The sequence below is a fragment of the Ranitomeya variabilis genome, chromosome 7, assembly GCF_051348905.1.
Source record: "Ranitomeya variabilis isolate aRanVar5 chromosome 7, aRanVar5.hap1, whole genome shotgun sequence".
NCBI lineage: Eukaryota > Metazoa > Chordata > Amphibia > Anura > Dendrobatidae > Ranitomeya > Ranitomeya variabilis.
Genome location: NC_135238.1, coordinates 140,245,204 through 140,270,855, shown reverse-complemented (window position 1 = coordinate 140,270,855; position 25,652 = coordinate 140,245,204). Strand labels below are relative to the sequence as shown.

The 25,652-nt window shown below is 45.2% G+C and overlaps 1 protein-coding gene across 6 annotated transcripts in view; it reads left to right on the top strand.

The window, feature by feature from the left end:
- The window catches only part of PARD3B (par-3 family cell polarity regulator beta), a 2,038,921-nt gene that overhangs the window by 1,848,022 nt on the left and 165,247 nt on the right, over positions 1-25,652 (top strand). The window contains exon 23 of one of the 6 annotated variants that reach the window (XM_077271963.1): positions 12,717-13,042. The exons of the other annotated variants lie outside the window; for them this stretch is intronic. Coding sequence (XP_077128078.1) covers positions 12,717-12,783 — 67 coding nt within the window. The 3' untranslated portion in view covers positions 12,784-13,042. Of the gene's footprint in view, positions 1-12,716; positions 13,043-25,652 lie in introns of those variants that run through there. 6 annotated transcript variants of the gene reach the window in all.

Genomic DNA, 25,652 nt, shown 5'->3' with positions numbered 1-25,652 from the left:
CGGAATTATGATGTCGGTAATCGGGAGCTGTTGGCTATGAAGTGGGCATTTGAGGAGTGGCGACATTGGCTCGACGGAGCTAAACATCGTGTGGTGGTCTTGACTGACCACAAGAATTTGATTTATCTCGAGTCGACCAAGCGGCTGAATCCCAGACAGGCTCGTTGGTCGTTGTTTTTCTCTCGTTTTGATTTCATGGTCTCGTACCTGCCGGGTTCGAAGAATGTGAAAGCTGATGCTCTTTCTAGGAGTTTTGTGCCTGACTCTCCTGGAGATTCAGAGCCGGCTGGTATCCTTAGAGAAGGGGTGATTTTGTTTGCCATCTCCCCAGATTTGCGACGTGTGCTGCAAGAGTTTCAGGCGGATAGACCTGACCGCTGTCCACCGGAGAGACTGTTTGTCCCGGATAGATGGACCAACAGAGTCATCTCCGAGGTTCATTCTTCGGTGTTGGCGGGCCATCCTGGAATATTTGGTACCAGAGACTTGGTGGCCAGGTCTTTTTGGTGGCCTTCCTTGTCGCGGGATGTGCGTTCCTTTGTGCAGTCTTGTGGAATTTGTGCTCGGGCGAAGCCTTGCTGTTCTCGTGCCAGTGGTTGGCTGTTACCTTTGCCTGTCCCGAAGAGGCCTTGGACGCACATTTCCATGGATTTTATTTCAGATCTCCCTGTCTCTCAGAGAATGTCTGTCATCTGGGTGGTGTGTGATCGTTTTTCTAAGATGGTCCATTTGGTGCCCTTGCCTAAGTTGCCTTCCTCCTCCGAGTTGGTTCCACTGTTTTTTCAAAATGTGGTTCGTTTGCACGGGATTCCTGAGAACATTGTTTCTGACAGAGGATCCCAGTTTGTGTCTAGATTTTGGCGGACCTTTTGTGCTAAGTTGGGCATTGAATTGTCTTTTTCGTCGGCCTTCCATCCTCAGACGAATGGCCAAACCGAGCGAAGTAATCAGACCTTGGAGACTTATTTAAGATGTTTTGTTTCTGCTGACCAGGACGACTGGGTTACTTTTTTACCGTTGGCCGAGTTTGCCCTTAATAATCGGGCTAGTTCTGCTACTTTGGTTTCTCCTTTTTTTTGTAATTCGGGGTTTCATCCTCGTTTTTCCTCGGGTCAGGTGGAGCCTTCTGACTGTCCTGGAGTGGATGTTGTGGTGGATAGGTTGCATCAGATTTGGAATCATGTGGTGGACAATTTGAAGTTGTCACAAGAGAAGGCTCAGCTCTTTGCCAACCGCCGTCGCTGTGTGGGTGCCCCACTTCGCGTTGGGGACTTGGTGTGGTTGTCTTCTCGCTTCGTTCCTATGAAGGTCTCCTCTCCTAAGTTCAAGCCTCGGTTTATTGGTCCTTATAAGATTCTGGAAGTCCTTGGCCCTGTGTCATTCCGTCTGGACCTCCCGGCATCATTTGCTATTCATAATGTGTTCCATCGCTCATTGTTGCGGAGGTATGTGGTACCTGTGGTTCCTCCGGTTAAGCCTCCTGCCCTGGTGCTGGTTGAGGGAGAATTGGAATACGTGGTGGAGAAGATCTTGGATTCTCGTGTTTCTAGACGGAGGCTCCAGTATTTGGTCAAGTGGAAGGGCTATGGTCAGGAGGATAATTCTTGGGTTGTCGCCTCTGATGTTCATGCGGCCGATTTGGTTCGTGCCTTCCATGTGGCTCATCCTGATCGCCCTGGGGGTTTTCATGAGGGTTCGGTGACTCCTCCTTAAGGGGGGGGTACTGTTGTGAACTCTGTTTTCAGGCTCCCTCTTGTGGTCACTGGTGGTATGGTGTGACTTTTGCTTTGGGCTCCCCCTGGTGGCTTTGTTTGTTATCCTGCTGGTCTCTGGCTATCAGCTGGTTCGTTATCCTCTGGAGGTTCCTATATAGCTCTGTTTTACTTCCACTTGTGGCTGGCTGTCGATGTAATCAGTGCTACTCAGATTCCTTCTGACTACCTTGCTCCCAGTCCATCCAGGATAAGCTAAGTTTTGTTTGCTCATTTTTTGATCAGCAGTGTTTATCATGTTTTCTGTTCCAGCTTGCTAAAATGTAATTCCCTCGCTTGCTGGTTGCTCTAGTGGGCTGAGTTTCTCCCCACACACCGTTAGTTGGTGTGTGGGTTCTTGAAATCTCAGGATGGATATTTTGTAAGGGTTTTTTATTGATCGCATAGACCCCTGCTTTATTTTCTGCTTTCTAGTACTAGTGGGCCTCTTTTGCTGAATCTGATTTCATCCCTATGTATGTGCCTTCTTCTTACTTCACCGTTAATATTTGTTGGGGGCTTCTATATCTTTGGGGATTATTTCTCTGGAGGCAAGCGAGGTCTTTCTTTCTCTTTAGGGGTAGCTAGTTCCTCAGGCTGGCTCGAGACGTCTAAGAATTTTTTAGGCAGGTTCACCGGCTACCTCTAGTTGTTTTGGATAGGTTCAGATTTGCGATCAGTCCAGTTACCATCTCCCTAGAGCTCGTCCTTAGTTTAATCACTTGCTGATCTATTTGTGATCCTCTGCCACTAGGGATCACAACACTCACCCCATCACCACACAATCCCACCCCCCCACCCCATCACCACACATAATACCACCCCCCACCCCATCACCACACATAATCCCACCCCCCACCCATCACCACACATAATCCCACCCCCCACCCCATCACCACACATAATCCCACCCCCCCACCCCATCACCACACATAATCCCACCCCCCCACCCCATCACCACACATAATCCCACCCCCCCCACCCCATCACCACACATAATACCACCCCCTCACCCCATCACCACACATAATCCCACCCCCCACCCCATCACCACACATAATCCCGCCCCCACCACATCACTACACATAATCCCGCCCCCCACCACATCACTACACATAATCCCGCCCCCACGTCACTACACATAATCCCACCCCCCACCACATTACCACACATAATCCCACCCCCCCACAAATTACCACACATAATCCCGCCCCCCCACCACATTACCACAGATAATCCCGCCCGCCCACCACATCACCACACATAATCCCGCCCACCACATTACCACACATAATCCTTCCCCGCACCACATTACCACACACAATCCCGCCCCCCACCACATTACCACACATAATCCTGCCCCCCCACCACATCACCTTACATAATCCCACCCCCCACCACATCACCACACATAATCCCGCCCCCCACCACATCACCACACATAATCCCGCCCCCCAACACTTCACCACATATAATCCCGCCCCCACCCCATTACCACACATAATCCCGCCCCCAACACATCAACACACATAATCCCGCCCCCAACACATCACCACACATAATCCCGCCCCCCAACACATCACCACACATAATCCCGCCCCCCACCCCTTTATCATACATAATCCTGCCCCCACCCCATCAGCACACATAATCCCGCCCCCCCACCCCATCAGCACACATAATTCCGCCCCCCCACCCCATCAGCACACATAATCCCACCCCCAACACATCAACACACATAATCCCGCCCCCCCACCCTATTACCACACATAATCCCACCCCCACCCCATCACCACATATAATCCCGCCACCCCACCCCATCAGCACACATAATCCCACCCCCCAACACATCACCACACATAATCCCGCCCCCCAACACATTACCACACATAATCCCGCCTCCAACACATCACCACACTATTGTTATTAACTTCATTTTAAGTTAATTTACCACCTGCGTAAGCGCTATTGAATGTTATCATTATTTACTTTAGTTTAATCACCAGCAGCGTTAATTAGATAGCAATGAGCATGCCGAGCGTTAGCTGGCTGCAAACATCTAGTAAATTTATATAAATGTAAAGCTTGTGCTTTAAAAACTTTTACTGATTTCAGACAAATAGATATCATTATATCACAGAATCATACTATCAGAATCACTATGCAGCCAAAAAGCATTAAAGGGACTCTGTCACCTGAATTTGGAGGGAACAATTTTCAGTCATATGGGCGGGGTTTTCGGGTGTTTGATTCACCCTTTCCTTACCCGCTAGCTGCATGCTGGCTGCAATATTGGATTGAAGTTCATTCTCTGTCCTCCATAGTACACGCCTGCGTAAGGCAATATTACCTTGTGCAGGCATGTACTACGGAGGACAGAGAATGAACTTCAATCCCATATTGCAGACAGAGGGTAAGGAAAGGGTGAATCAAACACCCGAAAACCCCGCCCATATGACTGAAAATTGTTCCCTCCAAATTCAGGTGACAGAGTCCCTTTAACTCAATCAGGATAATAATGATAATAAAAAAATATAGTCACCAAATAGTGGTTCCCCATCCCCTGCAGCCTTTGTCTACCGACACTAGTGATGAAGTGATGTTATCGCCCCACCTGATTTCCCCTGCATTGAAATGGCCTCCTACAGTCTGCATGTCACAAGCAGTGTGCCGGAGTAAGCACAACTGCTATACTGGCCCATCTGGCATTTGCCAGATTTGCCCAGTGGCCAGTCTGGCCCTGTTTACACATCACTGCAGGATGGATCGCTGTTAAAATCGTTCAAAGGGCCCTTGTTCATGTTCACTTTGCTTTACTGTTAGTGAACCAGAATTAGCTCATGTGCAGGATTTTTGCCAGCCTTAGGATTAATAGCAAGTCCTAAATTATGTTATTAATTGGACAGGATTAGAACCCGCATGTCTTAACTTTCCTTTCAATGGCTTTACCTCCTTTTCTACAAAAAGGTAGTTATCGTACGGATCCCACGGGATCATGCTGCGCGGTCCAAGCACGGACTGCCCAAGGGTCTATTGGCTCAAACTATACAGCTTTAGATATGCCTTTGAAACAGTGGATATGTGGTCAGGAGACCAGTAATTGGTCCAAGCATCACAGTCTAAACTTGGCTCCCAAAATACAGATGTGTGAATCTTAAGAGTTTTTTTTAAATCCCTTTCTAGCATAAAAGCTGATAAGATGTCTAATGTTGCACCAACTACCATGTACTGCTTTTTTTTTTCCACAAATAACATTGTTTTTTGTATTATTTGCACAACTGTGAGCAAGATAAGCATGAGATTTATGACAAACACTTTTTAGTTTAATTAAATGTGGCCATTATTGTTTTTACGGTGTATCAAATTGAATTTTTTTATTTGCTTCATAAAATTTAACAAATGTAATGCCGATATGTAACTTTATTGTTATGGTTACTCTTGTTATGATTTAGTTTACTATTAGAGTTTTAAATTGGGAGGAAAAAAAATAATTAAAAGGTAGTAGTCATATTTATTATTATTATTATTATTATTACTACTACTATGTATTGAATGGTGATTAATTAAAAGGAGTTCTCATGTCACAGAATAATCCTACTTGTATATGTACAGTATTAAATTGATAATTTTCAGTAAGATAGGTTATCATTATTATATCTGCACTCGACACCCCAACTAATCAGCTGTTATGCCAGACATATACACATGGAACACAGCAGAAAAGCACAACTCCATTCAATGTGTATCGTTCATTGATGGGTACTTCAGAACAGCTCCTATTGTTTTGTAGCCAGGTTGCTGCAGAAGCATATAAAAGCTGATCAATGGGGGTACCCAGTGTCAGACTCCCACTGATGTCATGTTACTGTTGCAGATCTATTCTACAGATATGTCATCAATATATGACAGATAACCCCTTTAAACCAAATCCCTCCTCCAAAATGCATCCACGAATCTAAAAATTAGATTCACCACAAATCTCAATACTACAAAGCCCTATTTGCCCCGAAAATTGTTTTTTTTTTTGTAGAGTACAAGAACTGTGCTCTATACCTGAGTTTGCTAAAAAAAAAATGACTAAAAGTGTCATAAAAAGTTGAAAAGGATGAGGTGAGTCATCGCCCTCTCCAATAGGAGTGAGCTATCCACGAACCAGTCCCCCTCATTCCGAGCCAGAAGGCCACAGCAAGGGCCCAAAGTCTTAAGTTATCCACACCCTTGAACAAAAGTGAAAAATGCTACATTGCAAAGGAGGTACGTATAGGTTCACTCATGGAAACAAAAGTACACCAATGGCTTGCTTGGTTGTGGGGTGTTGAAAAATTGGACTATTAAAACCAATATTCAAAAAATGTAAGTGTTCTCACTATATGAAACATTAAACTCTACGAAAAAAACAAATTGGTCTCATCTGACCAGACTATATTCCCACAGTATTTTGCAGACTTGTCTAAATGCTGTTGAGCAAACTTTAAAAGATCTTGACCATGCTTTTTGTTGAGCAATGGGGTCTTGCGTGGTGAGCGTGCATACAGGCCGTGGAGGTTGAGTGCATTACTTATTTTTTTCTATGAAATAATTGTACCTGCTGATTCCAGGTCTTCTGTAACTCTAAATAGGTGGTCCTTGGCTCTTCGACAACTCTTTTGATAATTCTTTTTACTCCTCTGTCTGAATTTTTGCAGGGAGTACCTGGTTGTAGACAGTTTATGGTGAAATTATGTTCTTTCCACTTTCAAATTATGGCCCCAACAATGCTCACTGGAATCCTCAGTAGTTTAGAAATTCTTCTGTAACAAATATCATCAGTATATTTTGCAATAATAAGGTTGAGACAGCTTACTGGTTGTACCCATCATGAGATGTTTCTTGTGTGGCATCTTGGTAATGAGACACCTTTTTATAGACCATTAGTTGAACTGGCTGATACTATTTTTCATTGAGTGGCAGGATTGTTGTGAAATTACTGATTGATAGATTTCAGCTGGTGTCATAATTTTCCATATCTTTTTGCACATCTCTTTCTTTATGTATTCAATACTTTTTGCCTGTGTCATTTCTTATTATTACTTGCCAAGATATCAGGAAAAGTGGATTTCATCTGTGCTGCTGGTTTACCAGTCAAGAATCCAAGGATTGATAATAATGGTTCATTTCCAACATGTTTCAAAGTCATCAGATTCCTTCAGGACAACCACTTGTACATGTGGCTGTCATGAAGTAGGTACATGTGGTTGCCTTGAAAAAGGGCTAATAGCTTAGCTTTGAAACATGTTGACATTAAATCACTTTCATAAATCCTTGGATCCTTGACTGATAATCCAACAGGATAGATCAAATCCACTTTTCCTGGTATCTCTGTAACATTGAATCCTCGTGGATGCTGCAGCAACTGACATTAGACGCCATGTAGGAGTTATGTCACACACAATCCCATCAGGTGAGTATAAATACATGTTTGCCTATCCTGCCTAACTTGGATAAGACCATATTTGTGTTTTACAGTTCTTTTAGCATCATTTGCCATTATTACACATAAGTAAATTTATGGACATCTATGGTTTGATTTATTTCCCTGTATGGATTGGATGGGTCATTATCGACATCTGGTGAGAGTTTCATGTTATTAGCACCTTTAGAAATATATTTAGAAAATTGGTGACATATTCGATACTTATTTCAACTGCTGTGTGTAAATATAAATTTTTATAAAGGTATGAAAGTATGGCTTCTCTGCCTGTGACACACGAGCCTAAGTTTCAGTATTCTTCTCTATTATCAAAATTAGGACATAGGATATTAAATTACTCTACTGGTTTGCAAAAGTAAGCACAACTCTAGAGGAAATCCTGGCTGGCAGCACCCTCAAATAGGCTGTTCATAATTACCCTTTCCACTCGGGGTCCAACAGCTGACATCCCCACAGCTGTACATAGTGGCCAGAGTGGACCTGCACTGCTCTATTCACTGTGTAGTGGTTGTTGCTCAGCTCATAAATTACATTCAATTGTAGATTAATTCACTATAGAATTAAGGAGCTTTTCAGCATTACGGACTGCTATTCTACTTCTTCTACATCATTTTGAAAGATTGGAAAACACCTTTAACTACTTATATATTTCCAGAGAAAATATTTAATATTACGAACTGATACTTAAAAAGAAAAGATCTATTTATAATATTAAAAACATATGAATGCGCATCCTAGGGTTAAAAATGTATTATTTTCCTATCCTAGGGTCTGTATGGCCTATGAGAATTGTGTTAGTATAATTACGCTGAGATGTATATTTATTATACTGAATATTGTAATTACGTTATTATCTCAGGATGTTTCTTCGCATGCTTTTATCTGCCTTACAGTTAATAAATCATCTGATTTTGGGGATTAGATATGTAATTTGTTTTACTGTCAGGACCATTGAAGTTGAACTTTAGGGGCTTTAGAGGGGTGAAGGGTTCAGGTGAACTATGATTGAAGCACTGCAATGGGATGACCAGCATCTAAGCTTTGAAGTGGGATCCTTGGTGTCTTCACCTTTGGTTCTTATATTTCATTACCTGACAGAGCTCTTCACTGCCACACTCTCCAATATGTCATGAGAAGGTCCATTTATTTCTAACAGATCTGTGCCTGAGCTGCAGTTAAGGAGCCATAAATTCAGAAAACCTTGTGTAATACAAGCAACATACAATTTAAGCGATTTTCCATTCACAAGAACACCAGTACATATAAATATAGACTAAAGCTTGCAGGACATCCCATGCTCTAAATAATTATGTACCAGAAACCGACAAGGAAAGATTTGAAACATGAGGTGCTATGGTGGCCATCACTAGTGGTTGATGCTAAGAATGGCAGTTGTGAGGGATACATGAAGTGTTAGATCTTTTGTTAGAATGATTGACAGGTACCATGTAATCTTTCATTTGCTATGCTTAAAACAATTAGCTCATTTGAAAACATCTGCCAGAGAACTCCATTCTTCACGCCTACAAAGTCTGGACATGTAGAAAATCTGATTTAAAATGCCAGTATTTACTAGACCATAAGGACATTGAGGATCAAGTAAAAATCATCTAAGGCTATGTTCACGTGTGGCACTTTTCTGCAGCCAAAACAGCCAAAACATTCACTCTTGGCAGTAAAAATTGAGCAAATAGCTGCAATTTGCTGCATGTTTCAGGCAAATTACATGTGTGATTTGTCTGCAGTACATGTTACTAGAGTTTGTTTAATTCACCAAAAAAGGTGGAAAGCGCAGAACAAATGTTATGTGCTTCAACTTTCTCATAGGTTTCTGTGTGTAAAAAAAACCTGAAAGAATTGACATGTTGCAGATGTCAAAAACATTGCGGTTTTCAAATTCGGACAGGAAAAAAAGCTGTGTGTGCATGAGGTTTCTGAAATGTCAGAGCTTTTGCTTTTACTGTAAAACACAACATATTTTCCACATAAAAAAATGCATTAAAAAAGCTACAAAAATGCCACATGTGAGCATAACCAAAATTAATGTGTAATTATCAGGTGGATGGCTCTCTAGTAACAGGATTGTGATGAGTATAAATAGTATTAAATAAAAATATATACATTTTTAAAAAACTCAAAGCATTTTGACTGTATCCAGTCTTTCTCAGACACCTGAGGAAGGCTGGATATAGTCGAAATGCGTTGCATTTTTCATAAATTATTTCATTTTTGGTACTATTTTTACTTGTCAAATTCACTACCACAGGAGCGCCATCCACCTTCTAATTTCACTCTACGCAGTGCCGACACTACCCTGGAGGATTTTCCAACAGCACACCAGATCAGCTGAAACTTTTGGATCTACCTTGAGTACTTTTGGAGTTGTGCCTTTATGTGCAAAACTTCATCAGGTGAGAAAATTCCATATCTTTGGCTTTAACTATTTCAATTATACTATAACCATAAAGTGTTATTTTCTCTCCTTCTTCCCCCAAGGGAACTTCACTAGTTGTATAGCCTAAAGGTACCTTCACACTGAACAACTTAACAACGATAACTATAGCGATCCGTGACGTTGCAGCGTCCTGGATAGCGATATCGTTGTGTTTGACACGCAGCAGCGATCTGGATCCTGCTGTGATATCGCTGGTCGGAGCTAGAAGTCCAGAACTTTATTTGGTCGTCAGATCGGCGTGTATCGTTGTGTTTGACAGCAAAAGCAATGATGCCAGCAATGTTTTACAATGGTAACCAGGGTAAATATCGGGTTACTAAGCGCAGGGCCGCGCTTAGTAACCCGATATTTACCCTGGTTACCATTGTAAAAGTAAAAAAAAAACCAGTACATACTCACCTTCTGATATCTGTCACGTCCCCCGGCGTCCGCGCTGCTGCTCAGAGCTTCCTACACTGAATGTGTAAAGGCAAGGAAAACAATGCAGGCAACCACGTGCACACCCTCTGTTCATAGTGTCTCAATGGTACAAGGATAGAGAGTGAATGGTGCCTGATCATGGAATAATATGGGACACACCAAAAGCTAAACAGCAAAAATATAAGAAAAACGATGCACAAAAGTCCACTATATAGTAGAAATTTTTTTTTATTAAATATAACATTAATAACACTACAAGGAATATAAAAGTGGCAGTGGTTAAAAGGGCCACAAACACAGTGTATGTGAACATGGAGACAGGCAATACATCCCACAGCAGCAAGCTAGGTATAGTGTCCTGGGAATAAAGGGCAACAAATAAATTGTATGGGCCCCATAGTAGTAACCATTAAGTACAATGGAAGCAAAGTACCACAGATAATAATAGTAAGATGGTAAGTAATATTTAGGGACAATGCATAATACCCAAAGAGCATACCATACCAGCAAGATGATGCAGGGAGCGCATCTGCTCCAAAGAAACCCCAAAACCTACACTGAATGTGTCAGTGCCGGCCGTAAAGCAAAGCACAGTGGTGACGTCACCGCTGTGCTTTAGGGCCGGCGCTTACACAGTGCAGGGAAGCGGATGCCGGGGACGCGACAGACACCAGAATGTAAGTATGTAGTGTTTGGTTTTTTTTACATTTACACTGGTAACCAGGGTAAACATAGGGTTACTAAGCGCGGCCCTGCGCTTAGTAACCCGATGTTTACCCTGGTTACCCGGGGACTTCGGCATCGTTGGTCGCTGGAGAGCTGTCTGTGTGACAGCTCCCCAGCGACCACACAACGACGAAACAGCGCCGCTGCAGCGATCGGCATCGTTGTCTATATCGCTGCAGCGTCGCTTAATGTGACGTTACCTTAAATTACAGAATCGGAACATAATTTCCCTATCTAAACAGTATTTTATAAGCAGATAGCTGTAGAACTGTAAATTATATTTTAGTTTTTTAAACTTTTGGATAATGTTCAACAATATGATAGATATAATGTTAAAGTAACAAGAAATATGCAAGAGAAAATGAAAAGTTGATGCAATTAGTAAAAAATACTTTGATATTAACCTAAAACTTACAAAAGCATAAAATTAGAAAGATGAGAACAAGGAAGAGCCAGATAGTACAACAACCTATCAGGGTAGTAATTACTTCCCACCGTCAGATACTTTATTCCGACTAATCCCTGAGTTGTTCATTAAAGAATGCAGCAATACATTGATACAACGGAAGGTGTTTACATGGCTTACTCCTATCACATATCTAGAAAACAGGAGGGTTAATCCGAGCTCTGAATTAATGGGCTTTTCAGACTGTCCAATACTAGTTTGGGACAGGGACATTGTAGGTGGAATTATCCTGTAATTACAACGATATTTTTGCAGATCAGGATTAACAAGATCATTGCTACTTAGATGTTATTAGAAACAGCGGAGACCAGTTATATCAGGACTGGATTTGTAACAGTGGATCTTAGGAAATTCGAGATAAAATTGGAAACAGATGCAAGAGTAAACCAGCGGCATTCCTCCATGTGAACTGTTAATAATAGTAATATACATTCGCAATCCTTCAGGCCATGAAAGCATTTGTCTAGGGTGGAGTCCTGATTACAGTGTTCTTTTAACTCTGAGCAGCATACAAAGCATGAAGACTACAGAGACAAAGCCATTCATCCAACAGTCAAGGCCCATTTACACTGATCGTCTCTGGTAACTAAATGACTGCCGATCAGCTATATATTAAACCATTATTACCTGTTTTGAAAAGCTGACCAGAATTTAAAGCCACAAAATAGTTAATATGACTGTCCTTTGTGCATAAAATAATATAGTTATGTAGTTATCACTTGTTGTGTAAATCTAGTAGTGGGAAACAGCGCACAATAGAGTGATACCCTACGGAGGGAGGGTAGGCGAGTGCTTGTTACGCTCACCTGTTGGAGTTGTGACAGGCATAACTCCTATGTAAACATGAAGACAAATAGCTGCTGCTGCCTCGCTGATGGTGGATAAATCCTCCGGTTGTTTTTTCACTCGAAAAAGACACGTTCCACTGGCGTTGAAATGCGTTGTGAATAAAAAGCCTTTTCTACTGCCCCCCTACCCTGTCCCCCAGCCTTCTCATCTTCATTCAATTTCCCTCTCTTCCTCTCTCTTCTCCTCTTCTCTTCTTCCAGATTCCCGAAATGTTGTACCCCTTACAGAAAACGAATGCTGTTTTACGCTGTTACACCCGGTCATTTTCCTGTACCTCCAGGGGGTCTCCGTCGGGACTCTCACTCTGTGCCGGCTCCACGCTGTCTGAATGCAGCTTCTGCCCCTCCTTCCTCTCCTGCTTCTTGGCGAGCAGGTTCCCATGCAGGGTTCTTAGGTCGCACGCTCGCTTGCTCCCTGTCTCTTAAAGAGACAGTGTGCATTTTCCCAAGGTTGCCTCTAACAGCGTGTGGCTGGCTACTATTTCTAGCCCCTCCACCTTAGGGGGGGCGCCGGAGCCTGGTGCGCTTCTGTTTCTAAAGTATCTGCCAAGTACTCCGCTTACACTGTCTGTTTCCACAGATCCGCTGCTATCTGTTACCCGGTTATTCAGGACTGCATCCGCACTATCTACGCGGGACCCGTCTAGTTCAGCCAGTCTGTCTGCCACTCTTCCAGCCTATGCCAGTACTCCCGGTACCAGCTTCTACTCGAACACCCGGTATCTTCCGGTCAGTTCTGCAGCATCCACTAACCCTGCTGGCTTATCTGTTCCACTGGGACAGCCGCCACGAGTATGGGGTCTAACTGAAGGTAGCACTCGTGTCCTCCGGGAATACCATTCTGTCCCTGTTTGAGGAGACTAACTACGGGTGTCTGGGGCTCATGCAGTAACGCCCCCTTTGGAGCCCCCCGGACCATGGTCTAGTGGTTCCACATTTAACGTCAATAAATACGAATGTGAACTTCTACATCTGTGCCTCTGTTTCAATTCGTTACATACGCTTATATTATCTTTGCTGTTATACTGCCTATTTCAACATTCCTAAATAAAGAATTTACAAAAAAAAACCTTTTCCTCATCATCATTTCTGAAGAATTGATTTAGTCCAGCGGCGCAGCGGACCTATGTGTTCATCAACTGGATCGTATATCACCTGTTGGCACAGGCTGATATACTGCCAAGAACAATGATTTAAATGCCGGAATTAACTGTCCAATCACTGAATGAAGAACGAGTGAGCATTTTGTTCATTCTTCATATGTTTGCCAGCAATCAGCCAACGAGCTTTCTAATGATCGCTAATTCCTGATTATCGGCTGCATAAGTAGGTCTTTATCATTCCTCAGTTAATCGAATGTACAAGCTGACCAAACTTTTTAAAGTAATAGTTTTCAAGCAATTTTTGTGGCCTCAGATGCAACTCTCGATGCATAGCGGGGCGGCACTTCATATTTCATGTCCCATGTCCTCCAAATAAGTACACTGCTTAACAGTTAAAGACAGAATGTATACTTTTTTCAACATATATAGAGAAAAAGAGCAGAACATCCAAGGAATAAAGTAACAAAATCTTCTTTTTCCTTTGCAGTGGAAAAGATGAACATGTTAGCAATGAAGGACTGACACGTTTCCAGTGTTACGAAAATAACTACTAAGGGTACATGCCCACAGTCAAGAATAGCAGTGTTTTGGACTCCGCACACTTGCGTTGTGTTCAAAGCGCTGCGTTGTGCAGTACAAATGCAGTCGATGAGATTTATAGAAATCCATTGCCCGCTGTGCTTCTATTGGCGTGGCATAAACTCACCCGCGGTGCAGGTTTACGAGCCACAGCATGTCAATTTCTATTAGCACTCTGAAATTAGCCATACCCAATCGATATCTCTGTTGATTATCAGGTGGCTGGTGCCCCAGTACACATTAGACTGTCGGCTGAACTCATCGATACCAGTGGGTTTGGTCAGCATTAGTGTAATGTGTATGGGGACCTTAATTCTCATTACAGATTCTGAAATTCTGCTGACACAGAAATACAGACACATCAGCAGATACTGAGTCTTTCTATATTGTCTATGGAGGTTGTCAGTCACATACAGACATTTATTGTGAGGGAATAAATAGAATAGAAGGTTTTATTTTTTAGGTCAGTTCTTATGGTTTTTCCCCTGATATATGCAACACAAAAGATGTCTGGCGTCTGCTCTTTCTTGTTGCGTCTGTAAAAATAAATATCTTTTTTGCCAAATAAATGCTTATATAATGAGCCAAAGGTAATATTAATCATTGGCAGATAATTACAGGGCTACTAGGTTTGACTCTGGGCCAATTTATATTGTTTTCCCTTGTTATAAGTGGCGCCACTGTCCTGTCATATTTATTAATAAATGCAACTGGCAAGCCAAACTTACATGTGAATTGAGAAATTAATTTCTACCGTTATACAGTCTCATGATTTTGTTTATACCTTTTTGACCAAGTCAGAAGAATGCTTGAAAATACTTTTCTTGCTTCATCACTGTGGAGAATTATGTATATCAATGAGATGGACTACTGACAAGTTCCGCTGTACTGCAAATGTCTTCTTATCTCTACTCTACTCTTGATTGACTGGTAAGCAGCATGACCTCTGGTCTCCCCTGTGGATCACAATTATCCAATTAAGAAAAAAATAAGGCATTTTGTTTTTTGTTGTTTTTGCCTTTGGCTATTCTGAGCCATAAAGTACTAGCACATTAGCATGATAATATAAAGCAGTCTTCCTTAATAGTGAGAAGGATAGATTTAGGATTCTGATCTCTGCTGTACATCCCAGAAAGGTGTAACGAGAACAATAAAACTTTCAGATTTCACTGCAGAGAACATTCATATTTTCTTTATCACCCTTGCCTCTCTGGACAGTATATTTACACTGTGGACTGTATCCAGAAAATTAGAACTCCTTCTCTAAAGCCAAAAAATACAGAATTAAATATCCTGGGCAGAGGAACTGTCTTGGCTAGCAGGAATATTGCTGATGGGAGAATTTCTTTATAGATCAATCAGTTTGGTACAGAGGAAGGCGGAACTTGGAGGAAAATCTTTTCTCTCAGGATCATAATGAAATTTAGAAGTATATTTTTGTGGTAAAGGGCAAGCAGTCACTGCGGAAGTTTCCTGAACTCTTTTTGTTGTCTTCCAGCAAGCTGGGTATTTTTCCAAAATGTATTAATTCAGATAAAGTGAGCTGAGAAGTAATGGTTATTGAGAGCTGATTGTTGGCCCAGAGGCCTATGTAATGGATACCCAAAACAGCTGAAAAAACACGGCTGTCCTAATGATCCTAGTCCTTACATGGGAAGGTCAGACTGGCCACACGTTCTAAGTTCTCTGGTACCATCCTTTTCAGATATTTCCAGCACCGTGCAGCTTGTAGAAAAGAAACCTGATAAAATATAGAAAAGAACATGGTGAATCCATGTGAATGGTGCAAAGGATAATATGAATTTAGTGCCAAGTCTCTTTCTACCAAATGAGGCTCACAAGCTAGTTTTCATTTTCTTTCACACCCTAGCTTAATTTAAGCTTTTATCTACCATCTTACACTACAACAGTTATTCCATCCAATGTATAGAGAGCGGCTGCTGTAAGCACTCCCAAGCTCTGACTGACAGCGGACCATAATGCTGAGCCTTCAGTCAGTGCCATGGATGAGGCTACAGCCTCCTCTCTCTATATACTGAGTGAACCTGTTCCGGTACCACCCCATGACTGAAAGAGCAAGCCTGCCGGGGAGAATAAAGTTCATTTCCTCCCAGCAGCGAGGCTCTCAGTGCCGGCACCACTCGCTGTCAGAACGCTATTAACCTGCAGATAAACAGCGTTATTTTACATGAAGGGTTCCCTTTACATGTACAGTGGGTATGGAAAGTATTCAGACCCCCTTAAATGTTTCACTCTTTGTTTCATTGCAGCCCTTTGGTAAATTCAAAAAAAGTTCATTTTTTTCTCATTAATGCACACTCTGCACAACATCTTGATTGAAAAAAAAACAAAAATGTAGAAATTTTTGCAAATTTATTAAAAAAGAAAAACTGAAATATCACATGGTCATAAGTATTCAGACCCTTTGCTCAGTATTGAGTACAAGCACCCTTTTGAGCTAATACAGCCATGAGTCTTTTTACGAATGATGCAACAAGTTTTTCACATCTGGATTTGGGGATCCTCTGCCATTCTTCCTGGCAGATCCTCTTCAGTTCCGTCAGGTTGGATGGTGAACGTTGGTGGACAGCCATTTTCAGGTCTCTTCAGAGATGCTCAATTGGGTTTCGGTCAGAGCTCTGGCTGGGCCAGTCAAGAATGGTCACAGAGTTGTTCTGAAGCCACTCCTTTGTTATTTTAGCTGTGTGCTTAGGGTCATTGTCTTGTTGGAACGTGAAGCTTCAGCCAAGTCTAAGGTGCAGAGCACTCTGGAAGAGGTTTACATCCAGGATATCTCTGTACTTGGCAACATTCATGTTTCGTTCAATTGCAACCAGTCATCCTGATCCTACAGCTGAAAAAGGCCCCCATAGCATGATGCTGCCACCACCATGTTTCACAGTTGGGATTGTATTGGGCAGGTGATGAGCAGTACCTAGTTATCTCCACACATACCGCTTAGAATTATCATCAAAATCTAAATCTTCGTCTCATTAGACCAGAGAATCTTATTTCTCATAGTCTGGGAATCCTTCATGTGTTTTTTAACAAACTCTGTGCAGGCTTTCATATGTCTTGCATTGAGGAGAGGCTTCCGTCGGGCCACTCTGTCATAAATGCCTTACTGATGGAGGGCTGCAGTTATAGATGACTTTGTGGAACTTTCTCCCATCTCCCTACTACATCTGTGGAGCTCAGCCACAGTGATCTTGGGGTTCTTCTTTACCTCTCTCACCAAGACTCTTCTCACACGATTGCTCAGTTTGGCTGGACGGCCAGGTCTAGGTAGACTTCTGGTGGTCCCAAACATTTTCCATCTATGGATTATGAAGACCACTATGCTCTTATGAACCTTAAGTATTGCAGAAATTCTTTTGTAACCATGGCCAGATCTGTGCCTTGCCACAATTCTGTCTCTGAGCTCCTCGGCCAGTTCCTTTGACCTCATGATTCTCATTTGGTGTGACTTGCACTGTGAGCTGTGAGGTCTTATATAGACAGGTGTGCGCCTTTCCAAATCAAGTCCTATCAGTTTAATTAAACACAGCTGGATTCCAATGAAGGAGTAGAACCATCTCAAAGAGGATCACAAGGAAATGGACAGCATGTGACTTAAATATAAGTGTCTGAGCAAAGGATTTGAATACTTATGACCATGTGATATTTCAGTTTTTCTTTTTTAATAAATTTGCAAAAATTTCTATATTTCTGTTTTTTTTTTTCAGTCAAGATGGGGTACAAGAGCGTACATTAATGAGAACAAAAATAAACTTTTTTGAATTTACCTAATGGCTGCAATGAAACAAAGAGTGAAAAATTGAAAGGGGTCTGAAATTATACTTTCCGTACCCATTGTAAATACATTGACAGCTGCAGCCAGATACTAACTTATTGCACTTGAGAAATAAAGAATTAGGTATGTTAAAATTCAACATATCCAAACTTTCTTTCCTCTTTAGCGAGTAAAAGCCTCATCTTAAGCATCAGATAGTTGCACAGTCCCACCCCAATTGCTGAGTTTGGATAACATTCATCTAGTATGTACGGCCTCTTTTATTGATTTTTATAATGACAAAAAGGGCAAAATGATTTCTCAGATTAAAACTACATAAATACATAGTGAGGCAGATTAATCTGATCTGTCTCATAGGAAAAATGGTTTTGTAGCCCACAGCAACTAATCACAATATACATATTTATCTACCACAGCAGTTTTAGTAATGAAAGAATAGTTCTGGTTACCAATGCAACAAGTCCAGTTGTATTTTAGTCATTTTTGATAATTGGAGTCCATTGTTGTACTTTACAATTAGCAACCATTGTTTTACTTCTTATACTGAATAAAATGATTTTTTTAAGAACTCTACAGTAATTAATGAGATTTGAGATAAATGAATTATTAGAGCTGAGTGTAGTTCGTAATAGGAGGCTGTCTATTGACAACCTCCTAATGTTCTTTGACATATATATGACAGAATAATCTCCCAGGTCTTTAATAACCATTACAACAGATACTGTAGTCACATAAAGTGAGGAAGGTCTTTGTTTGGAATTGCTCTGCTGCTCTGTTGCTAACAGCTGTGACCAGAGCGGATTTTCTGTAGACATTTTTCTTTGCTGGTGTCAGGAAAAGGTTAAAGGACATCAGGATTCACAGTGGGGGACATCATTTATAATTAATGATAGAAGCCATGGACAACATGTTTCATCCCCATCAAACAAGCAGTGCCTTATCTGTGGGGTGCATGAGGAAATTTATAATAAAAGGAATATGAAAATATATATACAGTGACTAGTGTTGAGCGATACTTTCCGATATCGGAAAGTATCGGTATCGGAAAGTATCGGCCGATACCGTCAAAATATCGTATCTAATCCGATACCGATACCCGATCCCAATGCAAGTCAATGGGACGAAAATATCGGAATTAAAATAAACCCTTTATAAACTTGTAGGTTCATTCTACATGAAGGAAAACAACTAAGAATAATGTAGGATGTATTGGGGGACGTGGCGGAGACATTAAAGGCACAGAGGTTTAGCCCAATGTAATAGAATAGCAGGTTTTTTTTTTTTTATGACGTTCGGCGGTAGAAAGATTTTGACTGTTAATTTTTTTTTATTTTGTCAGATATTGATGTTTCACTACTTCCATGCCCTTCACCTTCTTTTTTACTTCTCCCACACTTTCTTCTTCATTATCCTCATCATCAGCTTCTTTGACATCAACTTCTTCACCTTATTCATCTTCTTCATCTTCTACCTATTATTTTTTTTCTTACATTGTTCATATTCTTTTTATTTTACTATTATCTTCATCATATTCTACTTCTTCATCATATTCTTATTTGTGACAGGCATTCCCGTAGTTGTTATCTATAAAAGTTTGAAGATTACACCTTCCGTTCTGCCTGTCACAAAAGAGTTACATTTGTCCGCGTTCAGTTTGGCCTGCAGCATCAGGCTTTATCCAGGGGCACCACGAGGAGGAACGGACTCACCCCCATACACTGCTTAGTCTTCTTCTGCTTATAATTTAGATAATATTTTTTGCTCTGATATTTAGTGTTATGCTTAATGTTCTTCTGCTCTTTGTTCTGCAGCCTCTTGTTCTTCTGCTTCTCGGTCTTCCAGGTCGTCGTCGTCTCCAGGGTCGTCGTCTCCGGGGTCGTCGTCATCGGGGTGGTCTTCAGGGTCGTCGTCTCCGGGGTCGTCGTCATCGGGGTGGTCTTCGGGGTCATCGTCTCCAGGGTCGTCGTCATCACGGTGGTTGTCGTCTCTGGTGTCGTCGTCATCTTAGGGGTGGTCTTCCGGGTCATCGTGTTTAGTCTCTTGAACTTGGAAATGTAGCAGAAGGTACAAGAAGGCTGAGAAAATGCTGAGAACCAGCTGATGGAACTGGAACTCGGATGGCTACCCAAAGGTCCAAGAGCCAATGGAACTACCGAGGACCAGCTGACGTTACTGGAACCCGGTTACTAAGCAGGAGGTACCCGTGCCTGAAAGCACTACCAAGGACCACCTGACGTTGGTGGAACTCGGATACCCAGAGGGAGGCACCTAAGCCAAAGGCTCTGCCCGGAACCAGCTGACGGTACTGGAACCAGGATGGGGAGCAGAAGGTACAAGAGCAAAAGACACTGCCGAGAACCAGCTGACGGTGCTGGAACCCGGATGGGTAGCTGAAGGTCCAAGAGCCAATGGAACTACCAAAGACCAGCTGACGTTACTGGAACCCGGTTACTAAGCAGGAGGTACCCGTGCCTGAAAGCACTACCAAGGACCACCTGACGTTGGTGGAACTCGGATACCCAGAGGGAGGCACCTAAGCCAAAGGCTCTGCCCGGAACCAGCTGACGGTACTGGAACCAGGATGGGGAGCAGAAGGTACAAGAGCAAGTGTCTGCGTGGCTTTTGCAGGACACGATGCCGGCTGCACAGCAGGGGAACAGCTGGCGGTGCTGAACCCCACTGACACATTGGCTGGTGTTTTTCTCTGTGCAGCTAGCAGTACCGGGCCCCAACTGGCGGTGTTAGAGCCCGGGGTCAGCAGGAGGAGGAGATGGAGCAGAGTGTAGGCCGAAGCCTGCACTGGCGGCAGCTTTGGGTCTGTTGTGCCTGCGTGGCTGTTGCAGGACACGTTGCCGGCTGCACAGCAGGGGAACAGCTGGCGGTGCTGAACCCCACTGACGCATTGGCTGGTGTTTTTCTCTGTGCAGCTAGCAGTACCGGGCCCCAACTGGCGGTGTTAGAGCCCGGGGTCAGCAGGAGGAGGAGATGGAGCAGAGTGTAGGCCGAAGCCTGCACTGGCGGCAGCTTTGGGTCTGTTGTGCCTGCGTGGCTGTTGCAGGACACGTTGCCGGCTGCACAGCAGGGGAACAGCTGGCGGTGCTGAACCCCACTGACACATTGGCTGGTGTTTTTCTCTGTGCAGCTAGCAGTACCGGGCCCCAACTGGCGGTGTTAGAGCCCGGGGTCAGCAGGAGGAGGAGATGGAGCAGAGTGTAGGCCGAAGCCTGCACTGGCGGCAGCTTTGGGTCTGTTGTGCCTGCGTGGCTGTTGCAGGACACGTTGCCGGCTGCACAGCAGGGGAACAGCTGGCGGTGCTGAACCCCACTGACACATTGGCTGGTGTTTGGCTCTGTGCAGCTAGCAGTACCGGGCCCCAACTGGCGGTGTTGGAGCCCGGGCTCTGCAGGGGGAGCAGAGTGTAGGCCGAAGCCTACTTGAACCAATTTAAAAGGTAACCTTTAACCCCCCCTCAGGGGTTACAAAGTAGAAGAGCCACAGCTTATGCAGCAGTAGTGCTGCACAAGTCAAAGGTTGCTCTTTTAATTTTGCTCCTTGCACACGCTGAATGAAACACGTATAACATTTAGCCCTTTATACAGTCAAACTGTGTTGGAGGCGCGAGTTCCCTTTGTAATGAGACGCAGCACAGATGTCAAGAATCCCACCTTGGTGCTGGGTGCAGCCTCCTGAGCGTTGTTATTTGCTGTACAGGAGTCTGCGCTGTCGTGTTATCCCCTGGCCTAGCGCTGTTAGCGCTGCCCATCTTCTGACCTCATTTAATGTCAGCCGCTGCGGTTCGCGATGACCATGAATCCCAGCCCCGCGGTGTCTTAACATTGTTAAAACACTGCGGGGCTGGGATTCATGGCCTGGCGCAGCACATATGTTCGCCTCTCGCACTCGGGTCCTTACACCCGCTGCAGACTGTGCGGCGTCGGCTGATCCCTTATCGCATGCCACGGCCATGAAGCCGCACAGTCTGAAGAAGGCGGAAGGAGATGAGGGACAGGCGAACTGATGCACTGCTCATGCCCATCAATCACACCCTCGCAGTCCCAAGAAATAAGACACCGAGGGGCGTTGTGTGGGTCAGGGCGGCCGCAGAGGCGCAGGCAGCCAAACAATGATGCCAGAAGACGGGCAGCGCTACCAAGGGGGTTGCAGTGTGTCATTACAAAGGAAAGTCACGCCCCCGGGACGGTTAAATGGTCACACAGAGGACACATTTCAGACGTGTTTTCAGTTCCACATGTGCGAGGAGAATACGTTTATGAGCCACCTTGCACACATGCAGCATTACCGCTGTACAAGATGGCCTTAAAAACGTACAAACGCCTGGGGGAGGGGGGACAGGTTCCCTTCAATTTCAGTTCTTGTGTCTGCGTGGCTTTTGCAGGACACGATGCCGGCTGCACAGCAGGGGAACAGCTGGCGGTGCTGAACCCCACTGACACATTGGCTGGTGTTTTTCTCTGTGCAGCTAGCAGTACCGGGCCCCAACTGGCGGTGTTAGAGCCCGGGGTCAGCAGGAAGAGGAGATGGAGCAGAGTGTAGGCCGAAGCCTGCACTGGCGGCAGCTTTGGGTCTGTTGTGCCTGCGTGGCTGTTGCAGGACACGTTGCCGGCTGCACAGCAGGGGAACAGCTGGCGGTGCTGAACCCCACTGACACATTGGCTGGTGTTTGGCTCTGTGCAGCTAGCAGTACCGGGCCCCAACTGGCGGTGTTGGAGCCCGGGCTCTGCAGGGGGAGCAGAGTGTAGGCCGAAGCCTACTTGAACCAATTTCAAAGGTAACCTTTAACCCCCCCTCAGGGGTTACAAAGTAGAAGAGCCACAGCTTATGCAGCAGTAGTGCTGCACAAGTCAAAGGTTGCTCTTTTAATTTTGCTCCTTGCACACGCTGAATGAAACACGTATAACATTTAGCCCTTTATACAGTCAAACTGTGTTGGAGGCGCGAGTTCCCTTTGTAATGAGACGCAGCACAGATGTCAAGAATCCCACCTTGGTGCTGGGTGCAGCCTCCTGAGCGTTGTTATTTGCTGTACAGGAGTCTGCGCTGTCGTGTTATCCCCTGGCCTAGCGCTGTTAGCGCTGCCCATCTTCTGACCTCATTTAATGTCGGCCGCTGCGGTTCGCGATGACCATGAATCCCAGCCCCGCGGTGTCTTAACATTGTTAAAACACTGCGGGGCTGGGATTCATGGCCTGGCGCAGCACATATGTTCGCCTCTCGCACTCGGGTCATTACACCCGCTGCAGACTGTGCGGCGTCAGCTGATCCCTTATCGCATGCCACGGCCATGAAGCCGCACAGTCTGAAGAAGGCGGAAGGAGATGAGGGACAGGCGAACTGATGCACTGCTCATGCCCATCAATCACACCCTCGCAGTCCCAAGAAATAAGACACCGAGGGGCGTTGTGTGGGTCAGGGCGGCCGCAGAGGCGCAGGCAGCCAAACAATGATGCCAGAAGACGGGCAGCGCTACCAAGGGGGTTGCAGCGTGTCATTACAAAGGAAAGTCACACCCCCGGGACGGTTAAATGGTCACACAGAGGACACATTTCAGACGTGTTTTCAGTTCCACATGTGCGAGGAGAATACGTTTATGAGCCACCTTGCACACATGCAGCATTACCGCTGTACAAGGTGGCCTTAAAAACGTACAAACGCCTGGGGGAGAGGGGACAGGTTCCCTTCAATTTCAGTTCTTGTGTCTGCGTGGCTTTTGCAGGACACGATGCCGGCTGCACAGCAGGGGAACAGCTGGCGGTGCTGAACCCCACTGACACATTGGCTGGTGTTTTTCTCTGTGCAGCTAGCAGTACCGGGCCCCAACTGGCGGTGTTAGAGCCCGGGGTCAGCAGGAGGAGGAGATGGAGCAGAGTGTAGGCCGAAGCCTGCACTGGCGGCAGCTTTGGGTCTGTTGTGCCTGCGTGGCTGTTGCAGGACACGTTGCCGGCTGCACAGCAGGGGAACAGCTGGCGGTGCTGAACCCCACTGACACATTGGCTGGTGTTTGGCTCTGTGCAGCTAGCAGTACCGGGCCCCAACTGGCGGTGTTGGAGCCCGGGCTCTGCAGGGGGAGCAGAGTGTAGGCCGAAGCCTACTTGAACCAATTTCAAAGGTAACCTTTAACCCCCCCTCAGGGGTTACAAAGTAGAAGAGCCACAGCTTATGCAGCAGTAGTGCTGCACAAGTCAAAGGTTGCTCTTTTAATTTTGCTCCTTGCACACGCTGAATGAAACACGTATAACATTTAGCCCTTTATACAGTCAAACTGTGTTGGAGGCGCGAGTTCCCTTTGTAATGAGACGCAGCACAGATGTCAAGAATCCCACCTTGGTGCTGGGTGCAGCCTCCTGAGCGTTGTTATTTGCTGTACAGGAGTCTGCGCTGTCGTGTTATCCCCTGGCCTAGCGCTGTTAGCGCTGCCCATCTTCTGACCTCATTTAATGTCAGCCGCTGCGGTTCGCGATGACCATGAATCCCAGCCCCGCGGTGTCTTAACATTGTTAAAACACTGCGGGGCTGGGATTCATGGCCTGGCGCAGCACATATGTTCGCCTCTCGCACTCGGGTCCTTACACCCGCTGCAGACTGTGCGGCGTCGGCTGATCCCTTATCGCATGCCACGGCCATGAAGCCGCACAGTCTGAAGAAGGCGGAAGGAGATGAGGGACAGGCGAACTGATGCACTGCTCATGCCCATCAATCACACCCTCGCAGTCCCAAGAAATAAGACACCGAGGGGCGTTGTGTGGGTCAGGGCGGCCGCAGAGGCGCAGGCAGCCAAACAATGATGACAGAAGACGGGCAGCGCTACCAAGGGGGTTGCAGCGTGTCATTACAAAGGAAAGTCACACCCCCGGGACGGTTAAATGGTCACACAGAGGACACATTTCAGACGTGTTTTCAGTTCCACATGTGCGAGGAGAATACGTTTATGAGCCACCTTGCACACATGCAGCATTACCGCTGTACAAGGTGGCCTTAAAAACGTACAAACGCCTGGGGGAGGGGGGACAGGTTCCCTTCAATTTCAGTTCTTGTGTCTGCGTGGCTTTTGCAGGACACGATGCCGGCTGCACAGCAGGGGAACAGCTGGCGGTGCTGAACCCCACTGACACATTGGCTGGTGTTTTTCTCTGTGCAGCTAGCAGTACCGGGCCCCAACTGGCGGTGTTAGAGCCCGGGGTCAGCAGGAGGAGGAGATGGAGCAGAGTGTAGGTCGAAGCCTGCACTGGCGGCAGCTTTGGGTCTGTTGTGCCTGCGTGGCTGTTGCAGGACACGTTGCCGGCTGCACAGCAGGGGAACAGCTGGCGGTGCTGAACCCCACTGACACATTGGCTGGTGTTTGGCTCTGTGCAGCTAGCAGTACCGGGCCCCAACTGGCGGTGTTGGAGCCCGGGCTCTGCAGGGGGAGCAGAGTGTAGGCCGAAGCCTACTTGAACCAATTTCAAAGGTAACCTTTAACCCCCCCTCAGGGGTTACAAAGTAGAAGAGCCACAGCTTATGCAGCAGTAGTGCTGCACAAGTCAAAGGTTGCTCTTTTAATTTTGCTCCTTGCACACGCTGAATGAAACACGTATAACATTTAGCCCTTTATACAGTCAAACTGTGTTGGAGGCGCGAGTTCCCTTTGTAATGAGACGCAGCACAGATGTCAAGAATCCCACCTTGGTGCTGGGTGCAGCCTCCTGAGCGTTGTTATTTGCTGTACAGGAGTCTGCGCTGTCGTGTTATCCCCTGGCCTAGCGCTGTTAGCGCTGCCCATCTTCTGACCTCATTTAATGTCGGCCGCTGCGGTTCGCGATGACCATGAATCCCAGCCCCGCGGTGTCTTAACATTGTTAAAACACTGCGGGGCTGGGATTCATGGCCTGGCGCAGCACATATGTTCGCCTCTCGCACTCGGGTCCTTACACCCGCTGCAGACTGTGCGGCGTCAGCTGATCCCTTATCGCATGCCACGGCCATGAAGCCGCACAGTCTGAAGAAGGCGGAAGGAGATGAGGGACAGGCGAACTGATGCACTGCT